This window comes from Accipiter gentilis, chromosome 13 (genome assembly GCF_929443795.1).
Source record: "Accipiter gentilis chromosome 13, bAccGen1.1, whole genome shotgun sequence".
NCBI classification, from domain to species: Eukaryota; Metazoa; Chordata; class Aves; order Accipitriformes; family Accipitridae; genus Astur; species Astur gentilis.
This window is the reverse complement of record NC_064892.1, coordinates 34,718,755-34,740,196: the sequence shown is the minus strand read 5'-3', so window position 1 is coordinate 34,740,196 and position 21,442 is coordinate 34,718,755. Positions and strand designations below refer to the sequence as shown.

The following is a 21,442-nucleotide window of genomic DNA, read 5'->3' as shown; positions in this document are numbered from 1 at the left end:
AGCACCAGGTACTTGCTCCCAGGTGGTCTGAGTTACCTTCTAGATGCTCCTGCTTACCTCTGTCGACTGCAGAGGGTCCTTGGATGCCCATGCATCCTGGTTTTGGCTGGAATAAAGTCAGTTTTCTTCCTAGTAGCTGGTATAGTGCTGTGTTTTGGATTTAGGATGAGAAGAATGTTGATACCACACTTGACACATTGATGTTTTAGTTGTTCCTAAGCAGTGTTTATACCAAGTCAAGGACTTTTCAGCTTCTCATACTGCCCTGCCAGCCAAGACTGGGAGTGCACAAGAAGTTCGGAGGTGACAGCCAGGACAGCTGGCCCAAATGAGCCAAAGGGGTATTCCATACCATATGGTGTCATGCCCAGTATATAAACTGGGAGGAGTTAGCTAGGGGATGCTGTGGCTTGAGGATTGGCTGGCTGTTGGTCAGTGAGTGATTATATTGGGCATCACTTGTTTTGTATATTGTCTTATTATTATTTTCCCTTCCTTTTCTGTCCTATTCAACTGTCTTTATCTCAACACATGAGTTTTACCTTTTTTTTTTCTTTCTGATCCTCTCCCCCATTGTACTCAGGGAGGAGAGTGAGCAAGCAAGCAGCTGTGTGGTGCTTAGTTGCTGTCTGGGCTTAAACCACAACACCATGTTCTAACTCTGTCAACAAAGGTAAGTGCCTTATGTTAGATAGAATATATGTGGACCTTGATATAGTCACCAAAGGCTTACAGAGATTTAAGAATGGAAGTAATCCAGGTAGCACTGAAGAGGAAATGTTTCTTGATGAAACACTTTCTTTACTAGCATGCAGGCTGATTCATTCATTTATCCAAGAACTCAGCAGCTGCAGGTCAGGTATGCTTGTAAAGATTGTGCTCAGCCCCAGTCAAAAAAATGAACTGGTAAAATCTCTGAGCTGTTTGCAGAGGATCTGCGAACAAGAAAACTGGCTTTTTCAGATAGATTGCTCATAGAAAAATACAGCTTTGAAGCCTTTGCCTTTAATAGGATTCTAATAAATTGCCCTACCCTCTAAATCCTTTCCTTGATTGTTTTGGCACTGTATTCCAGCAGTCAGCCAGATGCTGAAATGATGCCATCTAAGGCAAATTAACTAGTAGACAAAGTTAATGTGTGGGGGTTTTTTATATTCGCTGCTTTCTGTGGGCTTGTAATGTTTTAGTAACTGCACTGTTTGCTTTTAAAGTGCTTTAAAGATAATTCACTCTAATATTTCTACAGCAAAAGTAATTATCAAGTCAAGAGTTCTCTTTAAGATATTTCAAGCCCTCTAAAAGTGGCAAAGGGGAACCTTAATAATAATGAACTTTGGAAACAAATATCCCTCAACAGAGAAGTTTCTGAGTTTTCTTTTGAGGGCAGTTCAACTGCTTGTTTAGTTCAGGATGGGAGACAGCCTTTTAAGTTGCTCTCCAGCCAGCCACTTTGGCCAAGAGAGCCCTTTCACAGCAGTTCAGATGGATGGACTGCCACAGAGGGCAAGCAAAGGTGTGCATTTGGAGCCATCTGCTTTGGTTGCTGCTGCAGCTGAGCACCCAGATCTAGGATATCTCTGTGCGTGACAGGTAGCAATGGAGCGTGACAGCCAGAGTACATGGAACAACTGGAGAGGATCTAGAAGGACTTGCAGAAGAAACAGAGCAGGAGACAGTTCCCAACATCATAAGGATAGCATGAACTCAATCAAGCATAGAATGCATTTCGGGCAGGCTGTGGCAGCAGCTGCCAGGTGGGTAGGCAGGCCGGCCATGGTGTGCTGACAGCCACACCTGAGCCATGTGAGCCCTTGCTGCCGGACCTATGATTTTCACTGCCTTGAATAGCAAAGAAAAGCATCATGAAACTCAAAGATGAGCTCTGAAGGTAGTTACGTACAGCAAACACCAAGCCATGTTTGTAGGATGCATTTTAGCACAAATGATCACCAGCAGAATAAAAAAATGTAGGTCCCAGGTAGGAAATGTAGAACATAAAAAGTAATCTCTCACAAAACGGGGTAGGACATAAAAAAATTCTGAGGCATTCATCATCTAGGCTGAGTCCTGACTGCCCAAACACACCATATTTCCTCAAAGGAAGACTAAATTATTTTCCAAGTAGTTAAACTTAAAAATTTGAGTTTATCTTGAATTTAGTGTCTTCATTCTTTCAGGTAAATAAGGTAAGTACATAATATCATTTCATACATCTGGTGGTAGGGAAGTGGCAGCTGGAGACCAGGTGAAATTTCCTAGGGCCCCTACAATGGCATGAGTCATTTGTGTTTAGATAATTTAATCTTACTCTAGATAACCATTTTGCTGTTTGGGCTCTTAGGTATTGGTCTTGTAGTGCTGTTTCACCAGATGCCAACTGAGGCTTGATTTTGTGAGTTAAACTGAGCGTGCCCTGTCCTCTCTGGGACTTCTGTGGGATTTAGCTGCCTCTGCACCCATCACAACAGAAATAAGCACGCAACAACTGAGCATTCTCCACATGCACACCTAGGGAAATCAATGGCCTAAAATGAAGTCTCATATTGATTTTAGACATTCAAAACCAATACTAATGTATTCACATGTATACACTTGCATTGCCCTTTAAAAAAGGCATGCAAGTTCAGAAGATTTCTCCACACAGTTTAAGTTTTGCAAAATGGGGAAGTTTTTGCAAATGTCTGGTGTAGTCTTCACTTTAATGCATATTCTCACCTTAATGCAGGGTCCCTCACTTCAAAGAATTTCCTGCTAAACGCCTCATTTTTCAGCTGTTACTCTTGTGTGGTACATTTAGTAAGGAAAACAAAATGGTACTAGTGCCTCTAGCCCAGAAAAACTTAATGTGTGCTATACAACATGCTATAAAGATGCTTTTAGGAAATTGCCTGCTAATTCCTCTTGCAGACCATTGGATTGTGTAGATCTGACTCACCTTCACACCCTTCAGTCAGCAGCTCTGTACTGCTGTGCCACATCAGTGCTGTCCTGAATGGGCCCACAGGCAACTCCAGGGTGTAAAAAATGCAGCATAACAATAACAGCTTCCATGGTGACAAGAGATTAAGATGATTTTGATCCACTCTCAGACATTTGGTAAAAGCAAAAGGCAGTCACTTTGAGCACTGCTAGTTTGTAACTTCAGTCTCTGCCTTGGGCATTAGCCTGTGGCCTAGTCCTTAGACTAAGGACTTTGACTTGGTCACTGAGCAAACAACTGTGTTGGTTTAAAACATAATACCTCTTTTTTTCTCTTGCCCCCGTTTATTTATATTGCCCTACTGCTAGGGGTTACCACCCTAAGAACAGTGGCAGAAGACTGCTCTAGTTCTGGTGTTTCGGTGGGAACTCTGCTCCATCTGTGATCTGAGATGGCATGCTGCAATACAGAGCTCCATTCAGGCCCTAACTATCAGGGAGCTGGGAATCACAAGCAGAGGAATATGACAGAGCTATCATGGCCTTAGCACCCCAACAAGATTTGCCAGAGGTCATTTGTCAAAGCCCTAATCTATCACTGTGCTTTTTTTCATGATGGCAAAACCAGATTGCTAGAACAGAGCAGACCCCTCTACAGGTGCACCAGTCTCTCTGTGTATTTATGGAGGTTACACCCCATCCCCATTAGCAAAACAGCTACATGTATTCAGTGTAATTTAATCAACAAATGGGGTTGTCCTTGGCAGGTTATCTTCAGTTGAAGAATGACTCCTGTTTGTAGGGATTCATTTGCTTGAAAAAAATTAGCCCAATTAAATACATAAATGTTTAAGTAAACCCTTTGGACATCGTTCGCTTAATAAAAAAACAAATAAATATCCAATTTTAAAGAGAGCAGCAAACTGCTGGGCATTTCACAGTGTCAGCTCAGGTTTTCTAGAAAAGAGCACCCAATTCTACTTATGTAAATTAAAGGCAGGTTATTTTTCCTGCAGCCTTTTTAAATGTTGCTTTGGAATGTACACAGAAATGTTTGTGTTTGGTGGGGGTGGAGGGAGTGGGTGCCCTCTTCACAATATGGGCTATCTCAGCACCATTTGGAGTGCCTATTATTTCAATGCCTTTTCAGAGTGCCTGAAGACATGGAGAAGCACTTCTTATCTAGCATACCCATTAAGGATTAAGCTTTTTTATGGGTTCCTAGCATTGCTATTTATTTATTCTATCTAGTTATGAGCATGCTACAGGGAGCGGGTGTTTGTCTTGTTTTGGTAAAGCAAAAATCTTCATTTAATTGCTAATTCTGGAATATTTTGGGTTGATATTTCACAGTGCAAAATTCAGCTGCTTCTCAAGTGAATTCTTGCAGTCCCTCCTCTGTACCTGCCTCTTGTCCTTCTCATACTCCTATAATGTAGACTGCAGGTCCTGGCTTATCTTTTCTACCTCCAATCTCAAACATTTTTTCCCCTTGCCTTTTCTAAGTCCAGAATGAATCTCAGTGCTGAACATGTGCCTTTGCTGGCTCTGTGGTCAAAGCTGGTGTGCTTTAACTCTCCTTTCCTAACCACACGCATATGTTCCCTGTGACCCAAGCTGCAGCAGTTGCTCTGCCATCCTCAAAGAGGAGGCTCAATGCTGTCTACTGATCAGTGTCCCTTTGAACACCCTCTCCTTTGAGAGTAACCTGCTGAATTAGGTTTTCAGTGTCATCCTCGCTAGCACCCACAGCAGCAGTAGGTGCAGGACCAGCACTCCCACCACCACCATTTCCCCCATCAGCAAACCAGTGCAGGGCTCACAGCAGCTCAGCTTTATTGAGGGCAGATTTTGAATGCAGCCTGTATATGTGTGGTTCTTGAGACAACTCATTTCACAGACTCAGGAACAGAAAACATATCATTGTGGCTTAATCAAATTAAATATTCAAATGAAAGCAATACTTACCTAAATTTGTCTTAGTGAGATTAAGCCTTTGAAACGTCATTTTTGGCCTGTAGGCTATAATGAGTAAGCCAGTCTAATGATTCAGAAAAGCCTAGAGGGTTTGGGTTATCACCAACCAAGAGGTATTTGTGAGAGACGATGGCCAGTGTGGTCATTAAATGGCCCTCAGACAGTACCTCTTCTTTACAGAGTACTTTGCCAACACAGAATCAACCAGGCACAGATATTAAGTAAAAAAAACCCTAGCTAAGCTTTAAATTCACTGCCAGTGTATGTGGAAAAGAGAAGTTTAGTTGCAGAGCTGCCTGGTAGAAATCACTACAGCAAATTTCAGCTCTCATTATAATCTGTTAATTAATGCGTTAAACATACGATTGCAGCAGATTGGCGAGACCAGCACTCCTGTCAAGTTTAGGCATGCATAACACATGTCCTGCATGCTCTGGGTCCAGAAAATACAGTAAGAGTACATGCCTTCACAGTTAATGTAATACATCTCATGGTCCTGATGTGTACCTGGAAGGAAAGCTGTCAGCTGTAATTTTTCACATGGGTTTCTTCACTGACTCTAATGGCAGAGTGATTCAATTTATGCAAATATCTGACTCATGAGTGAAGACTGAGATGGGAAGGTGGTCTCAGAGACTCTGCTCAGACTGTGGGCACAATCGTGTTTAAGGTCACAGTTTGTAACTGCCTAAGTGCTGTCTTCAAGGAGCTCAGACTGGCACGACACCCACCTTCTTGTGAGTTTGCAGAGAAAAAAACCTGGAAAGGTAACTTTTCTGCACTCTGGGGAAAGCAATGACTGAAGCCTGGGAACAAGCAGGCTGTCAGGAGACACAAGCAGGAATCACAGGAGCAGAGTTGCTCACATGCTTGGCATGGAAGAGCAGGCATCAGCGTGCACCAGCAAGGGGCTAGCCGGCCTTGCAAGTGGTGGTGCTGCTAAATGGGCTGGATAGGAACTACTTCAGGCTTCTGCACAGGATTGACCATGGGCAGCAATGAACCCGACTGTTCCCTGCAACAGTTGCTGCAGTGTTTTGCCTAGTCTTTCTGCTACAACCTTTGAGACACCTTTCCATGGAGCTGGGAATCTTAGGGACGTTTTTTCTTCTGAGACATTTTTTTCTGCTAGTTAACTGTACATTTCTGTACTCATTGCTAGCTCTCCTTCATGTGCATATCTTCCAGTTATAGGTGAATAAAAAAGTTGCAGGAACTGTTTATACTTTACTGAAAAAAAATGTAATATCAATAGCAGAGAAGGATATTAGAGTTCAGAATAACAAGGTAAAGCTTCTAAAGCATGTTACTCATCCCTTGGGCAACACCATTAGTGGCTGCTGATAACAACATCAGTGGGGTGGTAGAGATGGGTGCTGATATTGGTAATGAGAATTTCCGGTCCCATGCCAGGTCAAATGAACTCTGAAACACCACAAGAATGGTATGAGGGAGGGTGACCTGGAGCATCTCTCCCAAAGCAATATTTTTTTTATCTTTCAACCTCAATTCATTTGCATATCTTCACAGGAAACGCCTTGGAGATGGAAACAAAACTCCTTACTCCTGAAGCCTGACAGAAGTATCAGTGTAAAATTAAAAGATAATGCAGCACGTTTGTGTTTAACCCTAGGAGACCATTTTTGTCCACTGTCATTTGCACTGGGATTACTACCAGCCTACCACAAGCCCTGTACACACAGCTATGGAAAAGGTTTCCAACACTAACCATAAAGTTTAACTTGCAGAGGCTGGAAATGGGGAGCTGTGTGTGTCTGTGCTTGGGAGTCGGAGCTCTCAAGCCTGCGGAGGGTCAGGGTGCTCAGTCTCTCCCGCTCCTTCAGGAGGATTGCAGATCCCCCTTGTCCTCAAGTGACACAGGATCAGAGACCACTTATACAGTAGGGTATCAGCAGCTGCATCGATCCTTCTAGCTAAACAAGGACCTGGATGTGCATTCAAACATCAGATCCTGATCATCCACGTTGCTTAATCCTTACGTTGCTGCTGGGCCCTCGTGTTCTAGAGCCCAGCTTGGCCACATCCCTGGCTGTCATTCAGTGGTCAGTGCAGTAATCAACAATAAGACCAGTGGCTTGTTTGGGAGAAGGCTGACATAGGGATCAAATGTTATTTACCAGCTTACCAAGGATGTGAGTAACCAAAACCATACTCTTTAGGCTTGGGTTAGAAGGCCATAAACATGCCAGACTTCAAAGACAGCTAATTTCACTCATTGTCAATCACCCTGACCTGTGCTGTGACATGATGCCTCTGCCTACCCTGTCAAGATCTCCAGGAGTGTTAGCTACCATAATGCAAGACCATTAAATCTGATGTCTTAAATATAAATATATATACGTACATGCATACTTTCCTTCATTTTCTTCTATAATGTTCTTCTGGAAAATATTTCCAGCAAATCTATCTGAAATCCCCTGCATTAGTACCATATCAGAATGATGCAATATGAATACCCTACCACACGCAACTGAGTTGCTTCTCCAAGCCTGTGCTCATGTCCTCGTTTGCTTTTATGGACAACACATAGAAGAGTCTAATGTGGCTGAGATGCTCTGATAATGACTCACCCAATTCAAACTGGTTGGAAAGGTTACCACAGGTTTGTCTGACTTCTTCACTGTCCCAGCCAAGAGGATAGAGGGCACAACCAGAGCCAATCAACAAACCTATGGAGAGAAAGGAAACGAGTTTATACAAGCAATTGCCACTAGCTTAAACACAGGCTGCCACTTGGGAATCAAAGTGTCAAACTGCCATTTGGGAATCTCAGAGGAAAAAATAATATCTATTTTTCTCCTAAAACCAGTAGAAAATCATTTGGACTTCTACTGCTGCATTCTGCTACATTGTTTTGCAGCTGGTCTGTGGGCTGGAGGCAGCATTGGCGGTTCAGCAGCAGAAGCCATCCTCAGCTTCTGGAGCTTCTACCTGAGAGCTTTTAGACTCCCCTTCCACTCTGCAGAACTGCTACATGTACTGTATGGAAAACTCAACGTGGGATTAAATAGGAGCTGTGTTAATCACAGCATTTACAAGCTGATTGCTTCTGATTAATTAAAACAACAATCAACCAGGGTCTATCAAGGTTCTAGAAGGAAAAGTGACAGTTGTGCTAATCCATTGTCATTTTCCTTTGTTTTTCACCTTTTCAAAAGGCAGGTGTCCTGGTTTCGGATAGGATAGAGTTAATTGTCTTTCTAGTAGCCGGTACAGTGCTATGTTTTGAGTTTGGTATGAGAATAATATTGATAACACACTGATGTTTTCAGTTGCTGCTAAGTAATGTTTAGTGTAAAGTCAAGGATTTTTCAGCTTCTCATGCCCAGCCAGCAAGAAGGCTGGAGGGGCACAAGAACTTGGGAGGGGACACAGCCAGGACAGCTGACCCAAAGCAGCCAAAGGGATATTCCATACCATTTGATTTCATGTCTAGTATATAAACTGGGGGGAGTTGGCCTGGGGGGGGAATTGCTGCTTGGGAACTAACGGGGCATTGGTCAGCGAGTGGTGAGCAATTGCATCATATATCACTTGTATATTCCAATCCTTTTATTATTACTATTGTAATTTTATTATTGTTATCATTATGAGTTTCTTCTTTTTTGTTCTATTAAACTGTTCTTATCTCAACCCATGAGTTTTACTTTTTTTTCCTGATTCTCTCCCCCATCCCACTGGGTGGGGGGTAGTGAGTGAGCAGCTGTGTGGTACTTAGTTGCTGGCTGGGGTTAAACCACAACAGCAGGGAAGAATGGTTTCATGTCACCTGAATCAGTTCATAGCACAGGTACCAACTCCACAAAGTTTTCTCAAATAATTTCAGCTAAAACAACTGAGGTCTTGAGCCATTTACCTATTATCATGCTTGGCTTAACATCCACAAAATGCTTTGCTTTCTCCAGCCCTCATGCTGCCCCAAACAGATGTGTTTTGGCTAAGTCTTTCTCTTCACAAGATCTTGCTAGGATGCTAGAAGTGGCATTTTGATCATATTGCATTCTCAGCTGTCACTGCAGCAGCTGCCAAAAAGCGGGTGTAGCTGGCAAAGCTTCTTACACAGAGAGCCTAGAGAGAACATTTCAATGTATACTACAGCATTTAAATGCTACCTCCTTTGTGTCAGATCTTATTTATAAGATTGGAAATGAATCACTGTGTAGATAATGGGCTGGGCACGCCTCACACTTTGCAGGCTCTAAAGGCAAGCAAGTCCTCAAAAAGTTTGCAGTGTGGATTTGCAGTAGTGCCTTTTAGCTGTTAGGCAGAGCGCAGGACTGGGACAAGGTTTCAAGCCCTACAGCTGTCACTGGCTGACTATGTGCAAGTCCCTTGACCTCACACCACCTTGCTTTTTCCTCTCTTGACAATGAGAATAAGGACAATGTGCTCCCTGGCAAAGCACTTTTGCTGACGTGCTCCTAGTGCAGAAAAGCCCTGGGTGTAGTGACAGAGGCACTGTGGACATCACACCAGTCTAACAGGAGTCCTGAGAGTGATTCTGACTCAGGGCCTGGAGCTAGCTGTGCATTTCTACTGTCTCCATCCTTAAGATACCTCAGCTTCTCGTATTTCTGATGCTCCTGCAAGATACAGAAATCACCTTATTATTTTCTTGACTTGCTCGGAGACAGAACTGAACAAGGCACTAAAGTCCAGAAGTGGTATCTCATCTTTCTCCAAAAGATGTTTAATACTTTTAGCATCTCAACTGTTAGCAAAGTAGCTCAGCAACTCCTTTGCTGCTCCTCCAAGCACATCTGCCCCTATTTAGGCCCAATATTAGCTCCTTAGATCTTCCTCCACTAAGTTCAAATTTCTTGCTACTCAAGTCTACTTCTTCCTTTCCCTGTTGAGCAGTCATTGCCTGCTCCTCTCTCCATATCTATATCACATAATGGAAAAGAAATCCCTGAGGCAGACCCCTCTCAGATGGTGCGTTCACCCAACAGCTGTAAAGGAAGAAAAGCAATTAAGGACGCATGAAATGCTAGGCATTGTCAGAACTTTGCCTGACCTGGAGGTAGTTGCTTCTAAAGTCCTTGCTAATGGCTTTCACAGTATCATCTGTTTTTTAACTTCAGGGCTGCAGAGCCAATGGCAGCTGGTAAAATCCATTTAAATGATAGTCACTTCTAATTAAATTCTCAGAAATTATGTTTCTCAGACAAGAGAACTTAGGCCAAAACTGGATCTACATTTGTTAAAGACATCTTAAGACTCTGAAAAAACCTGACTGGTTCTCACTTAAATTGTTAAAGCAAGAACAGCATTGTGAAGTGCTGACAGCATGGCTGAAGTGCTAGGAATGGGCAGGACCCAGTGGGGCAAGGAGGAACATCACCACTGATGATGAGAATGGCTGGGGAAGGGAGGAAGAGCACCTAGATGCCAGAGAGAGCCTCACAGACCAGTGGACCATGGCAGCCCCGGCCAGTCCTGCTATGGTTCTGACCCCTTGTCACACTGGCTGTGATGCCCACGACCTGCCTGGTGCCAGCCCAGGCAGAGGCAGACCACAGCTGCTCTAGCCAAAAGTGAACCACCCTGGCTAGGCTGGTTTCAATCCACTTGTGTCCTTGAACAGACTGTCTGGGAGACCTCGCAAATGCTCAAAGGCTCCATTGTGAGGGGCAGGGAGATGTGTCCAGTGGGTGGGAGGGAAGGCAGTCTTGCAGCCGCCTGCGTTGGACCAGCAGCCAGCCCTTCCTCACAAATAGGTCCTGGGAAAGCCTCCTGCCCAGTTCTTCCAGGAGAGCACAACAGCAGCGCTGCAGGCAAGTGAAAGGACTATTAGCATAACAATGTTGCCCCTCCAAACCCAGAACAAGCTCTTACTCAGCACTTGCCAATTACTCTCCTCAGGTGGCAAGAGTGTCTAGTGCCCATGGCATTCACAGAGGACTGTTTGTTTTCAGCTCTCTTTAGGTTTTGTTGCAGTTACAGGTTGTTGTTGGGGTTTTTTCCCACGACTATTGCTCACAGCACTTTCCACTGCCACCCTCCAAACACAGCTCATGCTCTTCCAAACACATGTACCTGTTCACTCTTTCTGCCTCTGATGCTACCCGGAATACAGTGGCCACAAGCCTTGGCAACTTATTTCCTTCCTTAGGCAGACCTCTTCATCACCCTGTCACACCCTCTTTCCCATTTCTGTATGTCCATTTCTGTAAGTCCAAAGCCCAGTTTCAGTGAGAATAAATTCTGACCTTCAGTCAAAAATTCATTAGCAATGCAATACACTGTAATGTTAAATTGCTCCAAAGGAGCAACTGCCTCACTCATATATGGATACTTGCCCATAAAGCCAGTCCACACTGTCCAATAACCAGCTCAGAGCACCCACCCCTTAGCCTCACCATTAGCTGTGCCTCCTAGAAATAAATAAACCAAATAAGGGAAAACTAGTGTGCTATGTCAGAAAACCTCCCTACCCCAGTCACAGCTGGGCTTTAGCAGTGCTGAGTTTCATTTGTGGAGTACCAGCCATCGAGCACTGTGGCTTCTTTTCTGCTTGCAGCCTGTACTTACTGTGATGATGAGATCAAACGGGAAACTGCCGCCTAACACCAGTGCCGCTGCATGGCCCCAAAGCATGAGTGGCAGCACGTTTACATTCAAAGGACAAGGTATAAAGCCACGGGTGAGCTCACATGCTTCATTTAGCTAACACAAAACCTGCCAGAGACCAAAGGTGCTGCCACGAGCATGGGGCTACATTCCTTGGGGGAAAGGTGTTCTAAGGTTTGCTTTTACTTCTCATTATCCTTGTTTTGATTTGATTTGTAGTAATTTAAATTGATTTTGTTTCTTCCCCAAGTTGAGCCTGTCTTTTGCCCATGACCATGAGTGGTGAGTGATGCCTCCCTGTCCTTGTCTCAACCCACTAGTTTTTCTTTGTATTTTCTCCTCCCCATCCCACCACGGATGAGGGGTGGGGGGGAGGAGTGAGCGAGTGTCTGTATGGTGCTTTGTTACCCGCTGGGCTGAAACCACGACAGGTATATATATACATGTATAAGAGAGTGTGTAATGTCCCACTGCTTTCAGCAGGACTGTGCATGACTTCAACAGGGCTGATACTGCCTTGGTCTGCATGGGCAGGAAAGCTGGGAACTGGCGTTTCAGCTCCCTTATTTTATGCACTAAAAGTGTGGAGTATCCCTCAAAGCCCATGGTGTTAATAGGACTTGGACAAAAGCCCCTCAGCCCATTCTTTCCCTTCTAATCAATCCACCCGTTTGTAAGCAACTGAATGTGTGGATCAGACCCTGCAAAAGCAAAAAGGCTGCATACTATTACTGCTATTAAGCCATACACGCTCACAGCCAATTTTTTTAATCACAGAAACATGTAGATCCTGCTGAACAGCTGCAACCTCCATTTAAAGATCTAAGTTAAATCCAAGGCCTGCAAACCCAACAGAAATCCTTAAGCTAATTTTGCAGCTTAAGTGGAGAGCAGTTACTGGGTTAGCTCCAGAGTCACATCCTGGCCTGCCCTATAGTTCTTGTATTTAGCCAGCTATGCTACCCGGGACACCAGACCCATCTTTACAGCTGCTTAAAATGCTTAGGACGCCTATAAAATTTCTTAGGGAAGTGAAAAAACCCACAAACCCACCATGCTGTAATTACCATCACCTGTTATCTTTCATTATCCACTACAGTCATTAGAAGAAATAGAAAGGGGAAGGAAATGTGCAAGTCCATAAACAGCACCTTCACAAAGGGGGCTGCAGCTTCGAGGTGTGGGGAAGCCAGTCAGTGGGATGGGGTCAGATGGCAGTGGAGGCACTGGTGGCACTTGGCTGCTGTTTTGGATGATGTGCCATGCACCAGTGGAGGTGTTGGCACTGTCAGAGACCAGGTCTTCTGCAGCAGTTCTGAATTCAGGAATGAAGCAGGCTCCTTTCCCTGAATCGTGAAACACTGCTATTGCAAGTACTGCGGCTGGCTCAGTGTGCTAGCGAGGCACATGGAAGAGAGCTGCAGGGCTGCCTTAATGCAGCCAGCTTTGGCAATGCAAAGCTGGGATTAAGTGCTTGGCTTCAATGTTTAACAGGGTCCCATTTAGCCACTAGGCTCTTTGCGTAGTCCGTGCAGAGAGCTGGATACCTTCAAAAAGTGAGCTAAAACCTGCCTATGTGCTAAGTGAGGAGCTGCCAGACCTACAAGTTGCAAAACTACAAACCATGGGGTCAGAGGGTGGATGCCTCAATAGTAAACTGCCCAAAGTAATCCTTGTCCATCCCAGACTGCCTTCCCTGTCACTCTTGCTGTGGGTATAATGTGTAATCATATTTTGGTAACACTTAGCACTTGAAAGATGATCTTGTCTGTCTGGAGTGGAGCTTGTGATTGAAAATAATTGCATATAACAGGTTCTACATATGGTGGATGCAGCAGGGAAGGGACAGTAATTACATTAGTGGCTTGGCACAGATCTAGGTTTCATCTTTGAAGTGATAAAGAAATGATTTGTGGCATGCAGCAATCAGCTTACTCCAAGAGGTAAAATATTAACCACTATTAATATCTCCAAGAAAGCTTGGATATAGGCAATTCTGAAACAATAAATACAGAAGTATTAATAAAGCAAGAGACATTAACCAGATTTTGCCATGGGCAAAATGACTGCACTCAGAAAGACAAAGACTGATTGGCAAAAGTCAATGCACAAAAAAGGAAGCTTGCAAGTCCCTGTGGTAGGCAGTCCTCAGACTGCTGCTGTGGCTTTAATGGCAGCCTCCACCCAAAGATCTGATGTGCCTTAAACAACCCATGTAGACATCACACCATAAATTAATTGTCTGTAACTGTCCTGACAGTTCATAGCTAGCAAGTCCTCTTTACAGGCTCAGCTATTCCTCTCACTTGTTGAGGTCACAGCATGCCCCTGATTGCTATATGGGTCATTCTTGTTTTGTTGTCAGCCCATTTGATCATTGCATCCTCAAAAGCCTGTTGAATAAAGCCAAACCTTCCTCAGTGTTCTTCCTTCTCCCTTACATAGGGTAAACCTAAGCACATGATTCACATAAATCTGATGAGGGAAACCATCAGTTTGATCAGTAAAGAGAGGTAGTGATGACAGTAAATGAGGCACTTAGCTTTGGATTCAGCCTCAGAGCCTTGCTGCTAGAAAATGCATTTTTAAATGGTAACTAAACCAATGGTGGCTTTCCTTGATTATGGGCTTTTTAAGAGCTTTCTACATGGGCACTGGGAATCGTATTCCATTTTTGTATATCCTCAGCTCCAGTCACAGTTATACCCTATGAATGCAGTGAAAGGGACTGGCCGGGCACTGTAAAGGGCCTCCTTGGCCATCAGTTAGAGGGGTTCTGCACCGCTGTAGCGGGGGGGCCTGGGAAGCCTCTCCAGTAGGAAGGAGCCCAGTGTCATTGTGAAAACCCAGTTTGTCTTTCCACCTAGAAAAATAAAAGGAATGTGTCAGGCTTGATATATGTACTGCACAGAGAAAATAAAACCAGAACCGAATGATACCTTCTGTACAGTCACTTTTTTAGTGAGAAAAATATTCTTCAAAATATCTTCCTCCTCTCTTTCCCCCCCATCTTCTACTTTTCCCCCTTTCATTTTCAGACCTGACCAAAAAGAAACCTTGCCCTTTTTTTTTTTTTTGCTAGGCATTTCTAATGAATACTGCTCATCTGTCAGATATTCAGGCCATCTGGAGAAGCTGACAGACAATAATTTGAAAGTCATCCCTTTCAAGACCATTTTAATGATGATTCTTCCTTTCACATTTTTTCTCTATTAGCCCGTCTGAATCTTCAAGGATGATAGAAAGTTTTCACATTCCCATCTGTCACTTGAAGGTACAGTAATCTCTACAAGCAAAACAAAACCAATTTTTAGATGCAGCATGGACTTTGACTCTCCAGTTCTGACTTAAAAACTCTCCTCGCTGTAATAGTTTTAAAGCATTTACATGCTATAAAAGTGAGCCTGCAGTGTGAAAGTAAAATTGAGCTGGCACATGAAGTTGTCTGCTGCTTTCAGACATACATTAGACAACAAACAATGAGGTTAAAGAAGAACTGGTTAAAAACTATGATGTGAAATACTTCAGCAGACACAGCTTCTTAAGTCCCTGCTCAAGAAACTCTCCAGGAGCTGCAACCAAGCAGCAACTGCAGAGTGATAGAAGTGGATCAGAGCAGGTTCAAATAAACTCCAGAGCCCGGGAAAAGCAGCAGGACCCAATGGAGCAAAGATGGAAACAGGGAGAGCAGGGCCGTGCTGGCTGCAGGCAGCCTGGCTCCCATGCCCACAGGCGTCCAGCCTCCATTCAGTTCACGAGGGACGATGTCTTTATACTGGCAGCTCCCAGCTCTTCATCCAGAAGCATGTGTTCTTTGAGGTCACACTCCTACTGCTTCTTTTGACATCACCGCTCTGTTCTTTGGTTTCTCTGTTGTTCTTCTGTTAGAGAAACACTATCACACCAGTCCCTTCTATTGTTGTTAGTACCTGTCCCTCAGGAAATCCAGGCATGCACCTGACTTGGGCTTTTATTAGGCTTAAACATGAGCTCAACACTTGGGCAAAAGTTCTCTGTTGAGTTAGTAGCCACTGAACATGGGGCATTTGACTGGTTCCTTATTGAGCCTGAACTGAAAGTGCATCGTTTGAGAGAGGGTACAATTGCCTGCAATCTGAATGAACGTAATAATGGACTCCCTTGTCTGAGTGTCCAGGCAGGGGTTCCCAGGGACACACAGATAGAAATTACATTTATGTTGTGCCAAATCTCCTCCCACTCCTCCTCCTAAGGGTCACAGCATGGGAGACAGCAAGTCAGTTCAGGGCTTCACTCAAGGTCAAGGTGTTTCTGCCACTGACTTTGCTACAGCAGGATATTAGGGGGACTCCAGATGCAAAGCAAAATGAAACATAAGAACAACAACAAAAACCAGAGAGAATAAAATGCTACAACCTTCAACTTTGTGCATCCTGCCTCCAGTAACACTGCTTCATCTAGTATGTGATGGAAATAGTACTCATGGGTTCTCAGCCAAGGGCAAAACCCCACCACCCTTTCCCTTCTGGTTCTGAACTCCAGGTTTTAATTAAATGTATTTGGCTTTGCTTAGCTCCCCTTCCTCTGACTGTCAAGCCCCATCCCTCAAATGAGACTTTTTCTGTTATTTGGGTTACTCCACACCATGAGCACTCACTGCCTGGCAGCTGCTCAGCTCTGAATCTCAGAAAATGGCCACAGCGAAGAGTTGCCACCTGCCTGCTACCACTGCCCAGAGCTCTCAGAAAGCAGGGCCGGCGGTAGACGAAGCCTAAAAAAGGCATTCCAAATGCCTGCCAGCATCCAGCACAGCAAGTGCTGTGTCATGGGAGAGTCACAGCCCTCACTTTCTCCCTGACTGCAGGCACAGGGCAGTGGAGGGTACAGATGGGAGTCTTCTGAGAGATGAAGCATCATTTTGCTTTGATTTTCATTTGATCAAAGGTGGTGTGCTCATTATGACAGAGGTGCTTCAGGCACAGAGGGGGAAATCTCCCCACCCAGAGATGCTACATGGCTACCCAAAAGCTAATGGCTTCGTCTGCTCTATTTGGCCCTGGGCGTTTTTAAAGCAATACCAAAGGCTTCAGAAAATGGGGCTGGGGGCTGGCAGAAACCCAAAAGAAACAGTGAAGTAGCAAGAGCAGAGAAATCAAACACAGGGTTGCTACTAAATGGAATTGAATTAATAACAACCATTTGGGAAAATGACAAGTGACCGGGCTGTGGCAGCTGCTGCCGTGGAAAGGAAAGATCCAGCACCAATTTTAAAGCCCTCCAAAATAGGTGCTAGTGCGGGGCGCTTCAGGGGGCTGCAGCTCCCACCAGTTCCAACCCCTGAAAATCACCCTGGAAGTACTTGTTGTAACTAGGTTTGTAACTAGGTTTTACAAAGCAGCAGTAAGCAGGGTCCACAGTCTGTGCAGGTTAGAGCTACATATTAAGAGTTTAATCCTATTTTATGTATGCAGTAGGAGGAGTAATATGATCTTTGAGAAATAGTTGAATTACGGTGTGTAGCTGGATATTTCATAGAAAACTCCTTTATTACCATTTATTATACAGCACCATTCACATGCAGGGAGATTTGGAGAGATCCAAGGAAACAGGTACCTGCCTGCGTTATAGTTAAGTGAGGCTAAGGCTGGCCACAGAGTCAAGGTGGAGGGTATCTGGAGGACGTACCAATTGATTAAAGAACTATTCACTGAAGCAGAGACTCTAGGCCGATTCCCTTACCACCAAAGCACACAGTTCCTCTTACATTTCCATTCTCTCGGCCAATGACGATACAAGTACTTGGTATCAAGTAGAACATCCTTCAGACAGAAACTCCACAGATCCCAGGGGATGAGAGACCAAGATTCAAAACAGGAAAGAAAAAAGGCAAAAAAAAAAAAGACGGCTTTCACCCTGGCTATTTCTCCCAACCATGAGTGCTGGGTACAGACAATTGGATATGAGAGATTCCAGCATCACCAGGTTTTCTCCTTTGGGCTTTCTGCAATATGTACTGGTAATTTGCCCATGGATGTGGTAAGTGGGGGGAGTATCAAGATTGTGAATTCTCCAGTGTTTAGACACAAGGCGCAGCAGTAAGCAATCTGGATAAACCCAGACTTGGCTGCTTTTGTTTGTCAAAGGGGATACTTGGAGGCATGAAAGTAATTATCGTAGTCATGACTCAAGGTTGGTCCTGCTTTAAGCAGCAGGTTGGATGACATGACCTCTTGACATCGCTTCCAGCATGAAAGAGTTTAGGAATCCATTTTTCCATCATTCAGACACCTCAGCTTAAGGCAGCTGGGGCTCAAGTCACGTGCATGCACATAGGACTACTTGCATTTCAGCTAGGTAGCCCACCTGGAGACCAGCTCCTGCTCCAGAACAGCATGGGTCTTCCTTTCTAGGTGCCTCAGATAGCACAGATCATATCAAACCTATGGAGATGCCTCTGCAGCAGCAATTGAATTGACGCTCTTGTCAGTATAATCAATGTAGTCTAGAAGATATTTTTTCATCCTAAAGAATACATAAACGTAGGTCTATGACTAGGACACATCTAAGTTCACCTAAGACAGCAAAGACATTCACATGGGACTGGCAGATATGACACAGAGCCAACAGGGAAAGCCAGACACTCCTGGACTGTAGCAGCTGGAGGTGGGATAGCCAAGGGCATCCTGAATGGCACTAGGCACTTGTAGGTCAATGACAGAATTGTGCTCCACTGGCAGTATTGAGTCAAAGTGGGATTTAGCCACCCAAATACATCACCTTCTGTCAGTTTAAGCGATGTTCAGTACCTTGCTTGGCCTCCAGCTGCCTCTCCAAAGCAGTGCAAGTTTCCCTTAAGCCCTCTGTCATACCTGCCAGCCCACACAGAGGTCTTGCACACCCTAGGGTATGGTGCAAAGCATCTAGACTTAGGCTAAGGAGTTTCACCCTAGATATCTATTGATCTTAATGTCAGCTTAGAAACCTACCTCAAGGGAAAATACCTGTATTGTAAACACCTTTAAGAAGTGTCTGAATCCATAATTGAATCCGTCCCAAAGCTACCTACACTTTAGTTTATCCTTTATCTTCTATCCTTCTGCCCTCATTCTGCCCTTAAGATGCAAATATCTCAATTCCTGTCATGAATTCTGCCTTCCTTTATGGGAAATGACCTGAATGTCAGGGAAGAAGAGATTAAAGGAAAAAATTTCTTGCTCCTGAGTGTAAACCTGTATGCTCTACCTTAAAAGGAAATTATTTCTATGGAAACAAGTTGCTGCTTCAAAATGGCCTTGATCTGCCTCAATTGCTACCACACAGCTAGACCACACAGGACAGCGTTGTTAAGTCTCTGTGTCATTCCTCCCATTTTGTTGCACAAAAAAATGATTGACACCACTTCTTCTGAAAAGGCTGTGACATGGCCCAGTTAAAGGCAGAGTGAATCTGCAGAGTGGAACTGAAATGCTTGAAGAACTCCAGAAAACACTCTGGAGTTTCACTCTCAGCTCATTTTTTGTTTGGCAAGCCATAATCACTACTTGTACATTATAAGCTTTATGGAGGGGGGGAAGCCTAAGCGTTATCACATGCCATCAGACTTCTTTATGTGACAACCCATCTGTGTGCTCACCCCATCGTTTTGTGGCTCAGAATCAAATGCTTGACAGTTCAAAGAGTCTAGAGCAGCATATGGCATATGACATAGTGTATTTAAATAGAAATCACTCCATTAGAAACACAAGGCTGCCTACTGTAATTAATAAAAGGTAGTTCAATAACTAACTTCCCAAAATATATAATTCTCTTATGTAGCCATAGGAGATAAGGGGTTTTTTTTTCATTAATATTTATTTTAATAGCAACTGGAGACCAGACAAAACTAGCCAGAGCCTCTGCAGAAGCTCCATGCTTGAAGGATTTCCCAGTACGCAAGCTGATCTCATGAAGGACCATGAGGAGGGAACGAAAGAAATATATCCTGTGTCAGTGAAGATGCCTAAGCAGAAAAATGGATAAATGGACAGGCATTGCCATACCTTTTCAATACAAACTGGGAAGACTAAGGTTGTTATAGGCAGTCTAAACCTGGAAAAAAGATTGAATGGGTCCACATATCTATTGGGGAGTCTGTAAGACCCCTCAAATCAAATGAGTTTGGAAACCATTTCTCTAGGTAGGAAATATAGTAAGATAAACTGCTATAATGCTGTAAAAGCCAGTGGCAGTCACCAAACACAGCTGAGAATCACTTTCCCCATTATACTATCCTCAATGGTGCTTCACAGGTTTAAGCCTCCCTCTACTCTGCAAAAATGTACACACCAGCTTAGTTGATAAACGGGCCTGCAGCCATCAAATGCATCTCTCTCCATACAGCATAGAGCTCTCTGACGGATAAGTCATAGACAGTTAAGTGTTGTGAAATACATGGGAACTGGTGAAGGAGAGGTCAGTTTAATTTACTGTTTACTTTTTAAATACCCTCCTCATCCACAAGGCTACTTGCAGAGCATGCAGCTAAACAGATGAATTAATCTATGCACAAACAAAGGTATACTCAGTGCGGTTTGCCTTTGTGCTGAATTACGGTGTAAAATCAAAAGAAATGGAATAACATCTAAGCAATAATAGACTCCATGTGAGATCGATTGTTCGTATGGCTTCCTCAGTTAAACTAAACCCCACTATTACCCCACTCTCAGCTGCTTTGTTTTCAGTAAGAGAGATAATAAGGTTCAGCCCAGCTCCAATGAGAACTGTGTGAACACTCAAAATACTGTTTCCATACTGTCAGACTGCCTGTGTTTTGTTTTGCATGATTTTTACATGCTCTAAATGACACACCCAAGAAAAGGATATTTTTTATTTTTAAAAACAAATGAAAAATATGTAATTTTCTGTGCTTTCTATCTGAAGGCATTCAAACTCAATAACTGACCTAATTTGCAGAGGAAAAAAATACTTTATCAAGTCAATTTCCCTCAAATAGGTCCCATTTTTCAGTTTGCCACAAAAATGTGATAAATCATAATTTTGGATAGGAGCTGCAGTTTGTTACAAATACATTGCACATCTGCAGCTCAGAAAAATTTGGCTCTGCCGCGTATCCTCTCCAGAGAGAATCCATATGGACAACCTTACCAACATCTCAAACATACTTAACTCTTTCTGGTAATAAAGACCAGTGTGTGAGAGGGAAGAACTGAGTAGAAGGGTATGCTTCTCCCATGATGAGCTCATGAGCCCACCTTTGATCTTATTCTGAAATCCTCTTCTCCTGACCCACCTGTGAGTGACCCCTAGGCAATGGAGTAATGCCTCAGCACTGTCCAGCTCTTTATGTTGAGAGTTTTTTGCTTCCCATCTCCTGTATCATTTAGTAAATACTTTTATCCAGAGAACACACTTAAAACACAAAAAAAATCTTGGAAACTTGGGTTGGAAGGGATATCAAGAAGTCATCTAGTCCATCCTTCGGCCTCAAAGTCAGGATAAACTCTACTTGCACCTTCCAAGAGAAATATTTGTTTAATCTGTTCTTAAAAAGCTTCTCACAATGGAGATCCCACCACCTTCTAAGAAAATCTGTTCTTGTGGCTCTGTGTCTGCAACAGAAGCTTTTCATGTTGTCTAACCTGTGTCTTCCTTGTGGTAGTTTAAGTTCACTCCTTAATCCATGGATTTAGCTAAACCCCTACTAGGGCTCTGAGAGTTTATTTTCTTCTCCTTTGCAGCACCTTTCTCTCCAATGGATTAAGCAGTCCCAATTTATTCAGTTTTTCCTGCTAGAATTGGCCATTCCATACAGCCTTCTCTATCCAGAGGATTTCTGCAGCTGCTGGCTTTGACAATCTGTTGGAATGTTTCCTTCAAAAAACAAAAAGCAATGCCAGAATACTATCAGAGCAGCTGAATAATGAACCAAACTCATTGTTTCCAACTGAGAGAAACCAAAAGGAGAGTTAAATCA

The 21,442-nt window shown here is 43.7% G+C and overlaps 1 protein-coding gene across 1 annotated transcript in view; it reads right to left on the bottom strand.

Annotated features, from left to right (window-relative positions):
- The window catches only part of LHFPL6 (LHFPL tetraspan subfamily member 6), a 145,069-nt gene that overhangs the window by 7,810 nt on the left and 115,817 nt on the right, over nt 1-21,442 (bottom strand). Inside the window, exon 3 of the mRNA XM_049815981.1 lies at nt 7,488-7,586. Coding sequence (XP_049671938.1) covers nt 7,488-7,586 — 99 coding nt within the window. The remainder of the gene's footprint in view (nt 1-7,487; nt 7,587-21,442) is intronic.